Genomic DNA, 14,696 nt, shown 5'->3' with positions numbered 1-14,696 from the left:
AAAGACCAAAATAGACCCAAAATCAAGTATGTGGCTCTGTTCTATTCACCAGCCTGATCATATATATATATATATATATATATATATATATATATATGTTTTCTTTTTCCTTTCTTCCCCCCCACCCCCACCCAGTTTCAGGTCTCTTCTGATTTGTTTAGTATGTATTTTTCTATAGTCGTTGTTACCCTTTTAGCATTTTGTTCTCTTATTCGTCTAGTCTTCTCTGGACAAAATGACAAAATGGAAAAACTCACCTCAGAAAAGAGGACAAGAGATAGTACCAACTGCTAGGACCTACTCAATACAGACATTAGTAGGATTTCAGAACTAGAGTCCAGAAGGATGATTATAAGGATATTACCTGGGCTTGAAAAAAAGCATAGAAGATACTAGAGAATCCCTTTCTGGAGAAATAAAAGAACTAAAATCTATCAAGTTGAAATTAAAAAGCTATTAATGAGGTACAATAAAAAATGCAGACTCTTACTGCTACAATAAATGAGGCAGAAGAGAGAATTAGTGATATAGAAGACCAAATGATGAAGAATAAAGAATCTGAGAAAAAGAGAGATAAACAACAACTGGATCAGAAGGGGAGAATTTGAAAGATAAGTAATACCATAAGATAATACAGTATTAGAATAATTGGGATCCCAGAAGAAAGAGAGAGAGGGGCAGACGGTATATTGAAGCAAATTATAGTGGAGAACTTCCCTAACTTGGGGAAGGGAACAGGTATCAAAATCCAGGAGGCACAGAGATCCCCCCCCTCAAAATTAAAAAAAAAAAAAAATTAGGTCCACACCCCATCATCTAAGAGCAAAACTTACACGTCTTAGAGACAAAAAAAAAAAAAAAAAAATCCTGAAAGCAGCTCAGAAAGAGGTCTGTAACCTACAATGGTAGAAATATTAGATTGGCAGCAAACCTACCCACAGAGACCTAGCAGGCCAGAAAGGACTGGCATGGTATATTCAGAGCACTAAATGAGAAAAACATGCAGCCAAAAATACTATATCCAGCTAGACTGTCATTGAAAATAGAAGGAGAAATAAAAAGCTTCCAGGATGAACAAAAACTAAAAGAATTTACAAACACCAAACCAGGCCTACAGGAAATATTGAAAGGGTCCCTCTAAGCAAAGAGAGAGCCTTAAAGTAACATAGACCAGAAAGGAACAGAGACAATACAGAGTCACTTTACAGGCAATAAAATGGCACTAAATTCATATGGCACTAAAATGGTACTAAATTCATATCTTTCAATAGTTACCCTGAATATCAAAAGACACAGGGTATCAGAATGGATAAAAAAAACAAAGGGAACCCTCCTACATCATTGGCGGGAATGCAAGCTGGTACAGCCATTCTGGAAAACAGCATGGAGGTTCCTCAAAAAGTTGAAAATAGAGCTACCTCACAACTCAGCAATTGCACTACTTGGTATTTACCCTAAAGATAGAAATATAGTGATCCGAAGGGGCACTTGCACCTGAATGTTTATAGCAGCAATGTCCATGATAGCCAAATTCTGGAAAGAACCTAGATGTCCATCAACAGATGAATGGATAAAGAAGACATGATACACGCACGCGCGCGCACACACACACACACACACACACACAATGGTATATTATGCAGCTATCAAAAAATGAAATCTGGCCATTTGCAGCGACATATATGAAACCAGAGGGTATTGTGCTAAGTGAAATAAGTCAATCAGAGAAAGACAATTGTTATATGATCTCACTGATATGAAGAATTTGAGAAACAAGACAAAGGATCATAGGGGAAGGGAGGGAAAAGTGAAACAAGACAAAACCAGAGAGAGAGAGACAAACCATAAGAGACTTTTAATCTTAGGAAACAAACTGAGAGTTGCTGGAGTGGAGGAGGGTGGGAGAGATGGGTGGCTGAGTGATGGACATTGGGGAGGGTATATGCTATGGTGAGTGCTATGAATTGTGTAAGACTGATGAATCACAGACCTGTACCCCTGAAATAAATAAAACATTATATGTTAATGAAGGCAAAAAAAAAAAAGAATTTGGTTAGTAGTCAATAGATGTTTTATTTAAGAGGTAGGGGAAGTAAATGCATTCAGTACATTTCATACAAATTATGCAAGATCAGTGGCACCCTAGTGTACTACCCAGAGCTGTAGTTAATAGGTCAGGGACCTGAGTCCTCAGTTTCTAGGGCTAAATGACTTTAAGCAAGCTCACTTTATATCTCAGTACAATTCAGGACTGTTCTATCTGTGGTTTCAGCCTACTTACAATCTAGTTGGTTAGCTTGTCACCGTTTTGCGGATGCTGGCAGAAGACACAAGCTTTCTGGGTCAGAGATCAAGAACTTTATCACTCATGACTCAACAAACAGGATGAGCATTCATTTGGGTATCAGTTCTCCTTTTTCCCCAGTCACATGAAGACAACACAGAGGGACCCAGAGAAACATTAGAAATGTAGGAGTTTTGTGTTACATTGGGGAAAAGGCATCAGGTAGCATGAAAGTTAGGATGGTTAATGTGAGAAAGAAAGTTCAACTGACAATGAAATGTCAGAAAAGCAGTTTGCTCAATAGAGTGTTTAGTAAAGCTTTTAAATACAAACGCATATTATGGAATGTTGGGGTCACCATCCATATCTTCTGCATTGACTGGTTACTAAAGTCAGTGAATTACATCTACTCAGTGCCATACAGATATGGCAGATAATATTTGATAGGAGATGAAACATCATCAAATGTGGGTTGCAATCTCTCCTTGTAAGTAATGGCCCATGAAGTTGGGAAATCTCACACCTAGAGACATGAAATGACAAAGCAGACCAAAGTGTTCCATTAGAAACTGCAATAAAATTAGAAAGAAAAATAATCGATAACTTGTTAACAGATCCCAGAGTAGCATAAAGAATTCAGAGTGGTATAACTTCACCTAAAATAAATAAATAAATATATGCCTGAAAAAGGATGTAATACTCAGACATGTGCAGGATTTTATGGGAGTCAGTGAGTGAATATGATAGGTACAGGTGAGGATAATGGGCATAAGTGAAATATAATGGGCACTAGTGAAAAAGGTAATTGTGGACCATAGAGAGAATTTGTTGAGCTTCTGATGAACTGAAAGATTCAGAGTTCTTACCTAAGCAGAAGGTTGACTGAGTATCTACTTCCTATTTTTACTGTAGTGGATAGGTCCTATATTTTATCTCATTTAATTCTCATGGAAACCAGTAGAACAAATTTTATCATTCATGTTTTAGAAATGAGGTTTTTAATGATCAGAAAAACTGGGGGAAAAAAAAGTTAAAAGCCATAGAGTTGGTAAATAACCAGGCTCAGATTTCAGTGCAAGGTTATGCAACTCCGGGGACCATAGTCCTTCTACTTCGCTACACCGCATTGAGCTTATTCAATTCTCTGTGGAAATAGCTTCTAGAAATGTCTTCAAGTGTGGATCTGTTGTTCAAACTCTTCTGTTTTACACTTTTAAGAAAATATCTAATTATAAATTGACTTTTTAAATGAATTTAGTTAATTTAATGAAATATAATCCAAACTATTTTCTGTCCTACTGTATGTTTAAAGGAATGACAAGTTACTTTCGTGACCAAAACTTTGATCTTCCCACAGGTGACTTGTATATAGGAGGAGTGGCTAAAGAAACATACAAATCTTTGCCGAAACTCGTCCATGCCAAGGAGGGCTTTCAAGGCTGCCTGGCATCAGTCGATTTAAACGGACGACTTCCAGACCTCATCTCAGATGCTCTTTTCTGCAATGGACAGATTGAGAGAGGATGTGAAGGTACTAGATCTTTGTTATCAAACTCTAAGTAATTCTAATTCCACCCATAAATAAGAACAAATCTCTCTAGTCAGCAAAATTTATTTCTGCCAACTGTTCAAACGCCACCGTAGGGCTTAGAAATCCTTGTTCATGCTTTTCACTTTTCATCATATAAATCTTAAATTTTCTGAACTGTTTGCAAACCTAAGATGGGGCCTCTGTGTATGGATCTTGTTATTTTCTCCTTTGCATTTGGTAGTTTGCCTAATTAGTGTGTTAATCAGTTCTGCAATGCCTGCTTTGTAACATTAAATAGATATCCTGTTTGGACTAAAAAAAGTAGATTTGCTCCAGCAAGTGTCAATCATTTGAGACTGTTTGTTTCAAATCTACATTCAGCAAGATATAACAGGAGAATAAAGTTCAGGTACCCATTGTCACATCACTATTTGGTTTGTATCTACCCAGCACAAGTTTCTTCTGTATATCATTAGTTTGTTTTAGCAAAAATTGGTTTCTTCTTTTACCAAAGACTAATATTCCTTACTTGAGAAATGTGCTCAAGTATCTTTCTGTTCTTTTGTGCTCTCTATCAGACTAAGATCTGTAGGAGTACTTTTTGATTGCTGCATTCATTTTAGATAATTTTCATTTCAACACCTCAGATTATTTGAGCCAATTCTCCCTCCATAAATGTAATTTAATAACATTATCCTAAATTTTGGGGCTCTGAATGTGTTGCTGCTTCTCCTTTAATGTTGAAAACAGTTTGGGCTATTTTGAAAATTTTAGATTCATAAGGAAATTTCATTTGGGAGAGGCAAAGAAAGACATGCGAATTCCTATCCCCCAGGAGACTATGAATCATCTCTTCTTGGCCAAAATAATGCCATTAGATTTAGCAATTACCTAAGTACGTGGAGGTTTTTGTTTTGTCGTGGGTTTTTTTTTTTTTTGAACATACATTTTTTTTTTCTCCACAACATATATTCCCTTGAAAAGTCAGGTAAAATTTAAGCTGTGATTTAATCCTGCCAGAAGATAATGCTATTTAATAGAAGCCTTTGTTGAATTTTTCTAATGTTATTGCTATATTTATTTTCTTTATTTCAAATTTTGGTATAACACTTGTAAAACAAAGAGAAACTATTTTCTCCATTTACCAAAGGAAACAAGATCATTAAGTGAATAATTACTTCTACTGGATGGATATAAGGATGTGGCTCATAACTTGGATTCTTAGAGGTGATCTAATCAGTAAGAATATGTACATTAGTAAAAGGGGAAAAAAGTACTACAAATTGCCGACAGTACTGCCCACCCCCCCACCCCCCCTTGCCAAATAGACCTTTTTACAAGTTGCTTGGTAAATGACTTCTCACCTGTGAAGAGATATTAGGAGCAGACAGACATGTTCACAGCTAAACACCCACAAGACGGAAAAGCAAACGAACACACATGACCCCCCAGCACAGGCACATAGGTGAGGTGTGTGGATAGGTAGAAGGGAAAACCAATGAGGGGAAGCTGTACTGACCAAAGAATATTTGCAGAAATGATATTCAGTTTTATTTTCTAACATAATCCATTAAGCAACTTGGTTAAGATTATTATACATCCTCCTGGGTAACAAATGACTGTTCGAACACTTGAAATCATTCGGTAGGTAATGGCATTGGCTCCTTCCCTACCTTATCTAGGATGCTTTAATATCTGAGCCTTAATAATTCTTAGCCTCTTTTTAAACCCCCCATTTTTTTCCTATGATGTTACCATGCCCTGCCTTTCTGTTTTGACACTTCCCTGAATTTTTTCATTCCAACATCAAGATTAACAACTTTTAATTTATGACTATTTCTGTCCTCTGCAGTTCTTAAAAGTGATCTCAGATATACATGTCATAGGTGCAATGGATGACATACACATGTTTTTAGGGTTAGTGATCAAATTCTAGACATTTGATCAATTCTCTCTCTAAAGATGGTTGTCTCATGGAATTTTAAATCCAAATCACATTGGAATCAGTTAACTTTCATGTTAATAGAAATTCTGTAAATGTGACAATGACCAAATAATATCTTTCAAGATTTTCCATCATTCCTATCCAACAAGACCCACAAATCTCTAAGCCCCTTTCATGTAGAAAGTTGTTGGTCTTTCCTAGTAACCACTTGCTGCCTTCCATTTTTAACTAATTGCATTTGGTAATCGCTGCTTTTATTTATATAACACACTAGCTAGGGAAGAAGCTTGCCTTGTCCAAGTCCCTTCAGATGAATGTTTCTCAAACTTGAACCAGTATCCAAATCCCCTAGAGAGTTGTTAAAACCCAAATTATGGAACAGTACCCTCCAGGGTGGCTGCTTCAGCATGAGGACCCTAAAATTTACGTTTCTAACACGTTCCCACAATGATGCTGATACTGTTGCTCCAAGGACCACACTTTGCAAATCACTGCTAGGGTAGCATTTTCCTGCTTGTGTAGGAGACAATAGAGACTGGCAATCAAACAATAATCAGGCTTAGTTAAACTCAGTACCAAGTCATGATAACTTTCATACATAAAGTCAAGGGGGAAAAATTAATTCAGACACTCTTTGCATAGTCTCATACCATTCAGCCCCAGAACTATTATAATAAGGTACAGAAATACTTAATTATCAAAGTTACCATTGATTTAGCACCAGTGACAATAAGTTTACATAGGCTTTTTCATTGAATCCTCAAAACTCTGTAAATTAGGTAGTGCTGACTTTTTTTTAGATGAGTAAATTGAGCCTCAGAGATGTAAGATGACCTTCCTAAGGTCACAGAGCTCGTACGTGAATGATGGAAGCTTTGAACCCAAGTTTGCCGTACTTGAAAGTCCAGGCATCAAAACACTTCCCTCTCTTGCTTCTTTGGTTTCCAGAGATTTTAGTTTTACCTTCACTTCTTTTCTTTTTCAGACATATCCTTATACTTAGCACTTAATACAAATGTCCTTGTGGCTTGTTCCCAATTTTATTCAGTGATAAAATAAAAGGAACATTGCATAACTAAAGGGAAAATAAATTCAGGGCTTTGTCTTGCACAAATGCCTGTCAATGTTTAAATATTGTTCTAGAAGGTGAGTATTTTGAAAAATGTGTCTTGTCAGGCATAGGCATGCATTCTCCTGTAATACCTGAATATAAAAAGACTGTTGTGATAATGAAAAAATAATAATAGTAAAGCATGTCTTTATGCTCACATAAAGGTTTGGCAGATACTCTAGTTGCTGTTTTACCCCATGGACACATTTGTCTTCAGGATTGCAGTTTTGCCACTTTTAGAATTAGTATTATGTTGCAATTGTATTTCTGATAATTTTTACAAAAATAAAAGGACGATAATCTGGCTCTTCATCCGTTCCTGTTCCTGCTCATATCCTCTGCTGGGTAAGAAAGGGAGCAGTCACGTACTGATAACCAGCCCCCAACCCATGCTGGGCGCACACTACTCCCTACTCCTACACTTGTCCCACAAGAGAATGTGCAAAGGAGTATTGCTTTATGAGTTGTTTGTTGTTTTGTTTTGTTTTCCAAATAAATAATAATAATTTTCAGTCTCTAAAGCAATTGGATAAAGATCATTAGACCACTTAACCTTGCACAGACTGGAGGAACCACAAAAACTAAGCCGTTTAGTGGTTCTTAGTTCTTGCATGAGATAGGTGGGAAAACCTGTTATATCCGTTCAGGGCTTCCAGGCCTGGGAAATTATTATTAATAATAAAAACTATTATTACCATTGCCATTAGAAGACCTATTGTTGCCGTTATTCTATAATTCATTCTTACAATGTTAGGGTTTCTTAATTTGTGAAAACTCACATAGGTTAGGTTAAATCCAGTAGTTTTCTATGAGGACTCCCTTTACTGAGAAAATTGTAATAGAAGTACCATTGTAACGAGTATGTTTAAAAAGACATTTTACAAAAATGTTGATTTACACAGTGGCTAATTACAGGTCGTTCCCATTTATTCGCTAAAGTAGTTACCTCACAGGCTCTCAGTGTTATTAGAATCTAATTGGACCAGTATCATTTTTATATTTTCATAAAAGCTATTGTGTTGACTAGGAAGTATCTTCAGTTTTCTACTCTAAAGCTATTTAGATGGAGTGTATTCCCTTTTTAACCTTCTCTAAGGTAGTCCTTATGAATGAGGTTCTATTGTAATAAATATTCATGGGGCAGTTTGGAAGAGTTGTAGGGAATTATGAAGGTGGAGAAAATGCTGACATAACTCTGAAATCCTTGAGTGGTATAGACCCAGCCTGCTAAGAACAAAGATAAACACTCCACACTGAAACCTTGTAGAGGGATTTTTCTGGTAAGTGGAATGGCATTGCGGTCTGCTTCTTCCATCCCTTACTTCTCTCATCCGCCCCAATGATCTATATAGCGCATTCTGATGGTTTGGTGCCACTCTCAAGTCCAGCCGTTGGCAGTGAATGGCTGGCATCACAGTTTCAAGATTTAATTGCAATTAAAGACAGAAAGATGTAGAGGGAAAGAGAAATGGAGAGGGATAACGGGTCTGCTAATGACCATGGTCTGCACTGTATCTGCACATGACAAATGGTGCCACATGTTCCAAATAAGCAACGTGATCACTTGGGTGATGCATTCATATCTGTCTAAGAGAGGAAAAAATACAAAAGCTCTTTTAACTTCTTTCATTACATGTCATCAGCTCAATTAACCATTATGTATATATACATACATAGAAAAATTCTAATATATTACCGCTTTCTCATTTTTGGCTTCTCTTAAGATTTATGGCTGTTAGTATTAATTTGTTTGCTCTACATAGCATTTTTTCCTCCTCCTTTACAACAGCATGCTTTTTGAATCTGAATGTTCTTCTGTGTTTGCCCCATTTTGGTATTGCTTACTAACATTTAATATATTTTGCTTTTTTTTTTTTTATTTTGCTGACAAAGTTGCATTGATGAAAGCTGACTTGCAAGGTAGATAGCCCCGTGTGTAAAGAACAAGACTGAAACCCCCTAATACACAGTGGAAACCCCAAAATAACACTTTTTTTTACATTTTTGCAGTAACTGTTGTTTGGGTTCAAATTTAATTTTTTCCCCTTCTTGAACATTGTTCAAGAAACCTCATTTTATAGCCTAGTTTGCATAAAGGCTTTCAGTCTTGAATATGTTTGTATAGTGATTGCCTCTAGTGCTTTGATCATCTTTTTTTTTTTTTTTTTAGTTCTTTGTTTCTCAGTGTTCTAGTTATGGTTCTTTAGAAATAGACTAGAATTCTTTTTACTCGTATGTTAAATGGGGGCATGTCATTTATACAGACTTTTTCATTTTATGTTTAACTGCATGGATTGTTAAAGCATGTGAATTGATACTTGCCAACATACCTATCTAAAACACCCAACAACCATAACTTTATTCATAGTTTGCGCAGGGAAACTTCTAGGGCATTTTGCATAACTCTTTTCAGTTACTTTGCCAATCTTTATCTCAATTTCATGAAGCTCTAATCTCCATTTCTCATGGTGTCTCTATTCATTGGTCAGAAGTTAAGGAGATCCATGCATTTTTCTAAAATCCGAATGGTGATAGAGAATTACTAATGATGGAAAGAGATTACTTGCAACCATAATCACACTAGAAGCTATGTGCTTGCTTTTACTAGTTGTTGTTTACTATTATAGTGTATCTTGTCCTCTATCTGAAACTTCGGAAACCTTCCTATTACAGCTTCTCTGTTGCTAATTCAGGTGTGTGAACTAGAACTTTCAACACTGGTTTGCTCATGTAATTTGAGGTGTTGGCAACTACTATATGTGACCTAGCTCATATATGAAACACTTGTGGATTTTGTTTTAAAGAACCCAAGTTTCTTTTGGATTGTTTTTGCAGGACCCAGCACAACCTGCCAAGAGGACTCCTGTTCTAATCAAGGCGTGTGCTTGCAGCAGTGGGATGGCTTCAGCTGTGACTGTAGCATGACTTCCTTCAGCGGGCCACTCTGCAACGACCGTAAGTACCTCTCTAAGTATGGACTCAGATGGTCATCATTGCTTCCAGTCACTGTGTGATGCCCAGAGTCTGAAACTGGGGGATCTTTATAGTATCTGTGAGCTAAACTGTCATAGTGAGGAGAAGCAGTTGTTTCTACAGAAAGGGCACTTTTGCAATACTATAGTCTTAATCAAGGATGCCGTTAGCTAAATGCTGTGATATGGTGAGCGTTTGGTTTGCACCTGTTTACTGTAATTTTTTGAATGGCTAATAATGGTCACCTTGTTGAAAATACTTTTTTCATTTCCTACATATGACAGTCCTCCCCTGGTTTTTTCAAAAGAGATTTTTTATTGCTTTATATTAAATAATATTTAATTCCAGAAGATTATATGTTGAGGGCTATAATTTTTGTGAAAGGTGACATGCCTCATTATGCTTCCCTTTCTGTATCTTTTTAAACCCATATCTGCCTTTTGCTTTAAAAAACAATGTTTAAACTTTGTCCTTCAAGTACTCTCTCTTGTATTCTAGCCATTTGTGGATTTTTCCTCCTTTTAGTCTTGCAATATAAGCGTGACTCAGAAACACGGCATTCACATTCTGTCATGCAATATCTGCTCATACCTAACCTGTATGGTTGCAGTAAGAATTTTAAGACTGAATTAACTGGTGTATAGGATAAAGTCCTGTTTCTTAACTTTCAAGTAGACCATGCTTTACAGCACTATGTCAACATGGTAAAAGCATTTTCTACAAAACAACAAATTCCACTATATTGAGAGTATATTTCAGGCAAAGCCTCCTGCTTATGAATCAGAGTACATAATTTATATTATAAATGAGATAACGTTTAAGGAAAAGCTCTAGGATGCAGGATGCCGTGATTGAAGTTCTGGGTTTGGGGACAGAGGCTGGACTTGAGTATGGATTTTAAGGAAGATTAGAGTTTGTTCACTTTGACCTTTGTCTGTTTGAGACTCTCTTTTCACCCGCACATATGTGTATGGCATTGTTGAAGATGAGGTCAAACTAAAATATTCCATCGAGCTGAGTTTAGGAATATGGTATAACTCACCAGCTATCTTCAAAATTTCTCTTTAAAACACTGAATATAGGTATAATAAGCAATTATTACAAAGTAAAATATTGGAAGAGACCTGTAAAAATAGCATCACCATAGATGGGGTAATATTTTGTCTCCATCCTGCCAGCAACATTTTCCATAGAATTATCATAACCTTGAAACATGAACATGTATTCAACCATCATACATTTGCACAAACAACCCCAGTTGGGGTTCTATAAATAATCTTAAATGAAGGCTCAGTAGATACTTTTTGTATTTCCATACACCTAAAGCAAAGAAAATAAAAAACCTTATATATGCTTTTAATATATGTGGATATGTATGCAGAATAGTAACTTCCTGCATTTGCTCCTGCCCCATAGAAAATAACATAAATTATTTTCAAGGACAACCAGAAGACTGATAATTTGTTATGATTTTATTATGGTAAATTTTTAATCCTGAATATAATCCTGACAGATGTAGGACTACATGTGGTAGCTGAGAGAGCTTTTTATTGCATGAAAATGTTTTTCATTTTGCTGAAGAACTTTTCTCTGCCAAATTTTGCTTAATCAAGTTTCCATGTTTTATAAAATAGTTGCCATTTGGTTGTGTCAGATAGTATATTCTCTTATACCAGTTAAGTTTGAAGAATATAATTTTCTGCGTGTATTTGCTAGACATTTCGTAACAGAACATCAAGATCCTACCCTAAGTATCATGCTGTCTTCACATCATTTTTACAGAAAATTATTTGAATGCTGCTCTTGGATGATAGTAGTGGTGATGATAATGATAAGGCTATTTATTATTTTCTTGTAAATAAGGTAAATGTCATTCAATAAATGTGTCTCCTGATATGCCTCTTGCACAAATCAGCATTAAAATTACTTTGGAGGGCTCTCAGAATACATACATTTTGATTAAATCATTACCTCTTAATGGGTTTTCTGGAAATGGGAAATGGTTTCTTGGTTTGTGCATGGAGTTTTGGTGGTGAGGTGATGTAGGCATAAATCAATATTTAAAAGCAAATCTTATTTTCATATCAACTTTAATTTGTAGAAAGTACAATAGTGACTGTTACCTTTGTTAAAAGGTAAACTGAAGCATTAAAAATTTTAAGAGTTTATTTGAACAAAAATCGATTCAAATCAGGTAGCGTCCAGTCTAGCAGATAGAAAGGAGCTCCAAGGAGCTGTATGAAATGAAAGAGTTATAGGCAGAAGGGAGTAGGGACAGGAAAGCTATACTATATTGAAAAAAAAAAAAAAAAAGGCAGGCTGTTGATTGAAAAGTTACTTTCCTATAGGGAATGACAGGGATCTGTGAGGCAGCTAACCTAACTATTGCTGACTGGGAAATTCCTGATTGACTGGTTTATGGGAACGCCAAAACTGTAATTAAATTAAGTCTTGGTTTGGAGACATGGGGCTTAGCATAAATGACTCCATTCAGGGCCTGGTGTCTTTTTCTTTTCTTTTCTGTTCTCTTCTCTTTTCTTTTTTCTTTTCATACCTTGAAGATATGCAATTGATATGACAATAAGAGTAGCATGCCATATTTTCTTCAGTTGTTAAATTCATCAAAATAAGCATTACTTTTCTGCATCTCCCGATTTTTCTGAGTTGCACAAACAGAATTAATGTGATTCCTGGTATTTTCACAAACACTTTTTTTATATAGAGGTTGACTTTTTTTTTTTAATTTAATGAAGCCATTTAGGACAGTTCATTTCTTAATGAAATTTCCATTGTAGCTTAGGTATTTATCCATAAATTCTGTGATAGCAGTCTTCAACTGCATAGAAAACAAAACAAACAAAACAAAACAAATGAACAAAGGAAAATAAAAGAAAGTATTTTAAAAGGGGAAAGAATGGGCCACATTACAAATAAGATACATTTTCTCTGAAATAGACCTTTGGAATATCATCTCTGATAAATTTCATAGAGTGGGTTAAAGTAACTAGAAAAGTTTATTTATGTTAGCCTGGAGATATAATTAACAATGGGAAGATGGGAATATTTTTTAGCTTGTAAGTATAATTGTGGGCAAATCATACTAATTAATGCACTTAAAGGAATCTTTCAAAAAGAGGCACTTATGCAAAATGATGCCAAAGGCTACTTTTAAAGAAAAGTGTTTGTGAAACCCTTTTTCCCCTAGAAAATTGCCATGTAAATGACCTACTCATTGAGAAAAGCAAATGCTGTGTATATTTGTAGCGTAGTGTAGTGTAATGGACTTAGCTCGATTCTTCCATACCATTAATATTTTTTAGGTCCTTAATATTATTTGGGGAAGGGCTTATTGTAGTCACATTTCCTGGTTCAGTTTCCCATTTCTTATCCCTTCCTCCTCCAATCTGTTCTATGCCTTTTGACCTCTTTTGTTCTTTTTTCCTATTCTCCTTACTTTAAATATCACCAGCTTTTCCTGATTCTCCTAACCAGAGGCAGTATTTTTCCTCCACTGACTGCTATAGAACTTTGTTGATGCTATTTTATCAGCCATCATTATTTAGGTTTGGTCTTATCCCCATGTAAGACAAAGACTACATGCTTCTCCCAGGTAGTATTCTTTTATTTTATTTTATTTTATTTTATTTTTTTTGTCTGATAAAACCAGTGTTTTGTACATCATGATGCATATAATTGGTAATAATAGTGACTTACTAAATCCATGCTGACTAGATGCATGGATCTTGCGTAAGGGTTTCTAGTACATCCCCAGCAGTTAACAGTACTCTCCAAATTCATTGATTTGGAGTTCATCAACCTCTGTGGCCTGACCCTAGCTTTTAAAGATTTTATTTATTTATTTGACAGAGAGAGATCACAAGTAGGCAGAGAGGCAGGCAGAGAGAGAGGGAGAAGCAGGCTCCCCACTGAGCCGAGAGCCAGATGTGGGGCTCGATCCTAGGACCCTGAGATCATAACCTGAGATGAAAGCAGAGGCTTAACCCACTGAGCTGCCCAGGCGCCCCCTGACCTTAGCTTTCATTTTCATCCTTATCTGTTGCAGAACCTTGTCCATAAGGCATGTTAGTGCCAATTAACTTACTTATGGCTTTCTGAACAACATTATACTTTCCCAATTTCCTCACCATTGCTTATGCTAATTTATCCTCCTGGGATTGTTCTCATTCCACCTGGAATGAATTCCTTTCACTATATCTGTTTGAAGAAATATAATTTCACTTTCAATCTCCACTTAACTGTTTCATCCCATGGAAACTTCTCTAGTCCTGGCCTTACCTTTCCCCTCTTCTGAAATCCTGAGTAAAGGTCTTTTTAACATACCGTATTTGTAGTTTTTGTGAACTTTTCGTAGGTGTGACCACTTACTTGGTGCTTGCTATGTGCCAGACCTGTGCTAAGAGTTTACATTCACTATATAAAAATCAACATATCACCTATTGATGCTTGTGTATGCATGCACACACACACATACACACACTGTTATCAAGCCATTGTGCTATGCAATAATCCTTTTCCTGCTTTCACCCTGTGGTACAGAATAGAATGTAACTATATTAGCTAATTTAATGTCAGTTTGGAGAAGATGAATATGGCTATGATCACATGGAAAATAGTGAATATGGTAACATTGTCACATAATGTTAGTACAGAATTGTTGTGTGTCAAATTACGGTTCAGCTTCAATGGTGTCTGTTACCATAAGGGAATAATACATCATAGTGCTGTCATTTTGGTGCTAGGAGGGTATGGTCCCTGCCATTAAAAGACTATTTGTAGAATTCTAAATTTTCCAGAAGAAAATCTGATAGGGATTTATCGTATCTTTTGTGTG

General features: G+C 36.0%; 1 protein-coding gene across 33 annotated transcripts in view; it reads left to right on the top strand.

Annotated features, from left to right (window-relative positions):
- The window catches only part of NRXN1 (neurexin 1), a gene marked incomplete at its 5' end in the record, with an annotated part of 1,159,071 nt that overhangs the window by 589,288 nt on the left and 555,087 nt on the right, over positions 1–14,696 (top strand). For 23 of the 33 annotated variants that reach the window (XM_080814815.1, XM_080814838.1, XM_080814835.1 and 20 more), the window contains 2 exons: positions 3,642–3,815; positions 9,707–9,826. In XM_080814815.1, the coding sequence (XP_080670941.1) occupies positions 3,642–3,815; positions 9,707–9,826 (294 nt within the window). Of the gene's footprint in view, positions 1–3,641; positions 3,816–8,764; positions 8,792–9,706; positions 9,827–14,696 lie in introns of all 33 variants that reach the window. The other 10 variants (XM_080814809.1, XM_080814839.1, XM_080814837.1 and 7 more) reach the window with 1 other exon arrangement.

The sequence above is a fragment of the Martes martes genome, assembly GCF_963455335.1.
Source record: "Martes martes genome assembly, chromosome: 9".
NCBI lineage: Eukaryota > Metazoa > Chordata > Mammalia > Carnivora > Mustelidae > Martes > Martes martes.
The sequence above is the reverse complement of the archived record's forward strand: the minus strand, read 5'-3'. Positions and strand labels throughout refer to the sequence as shown.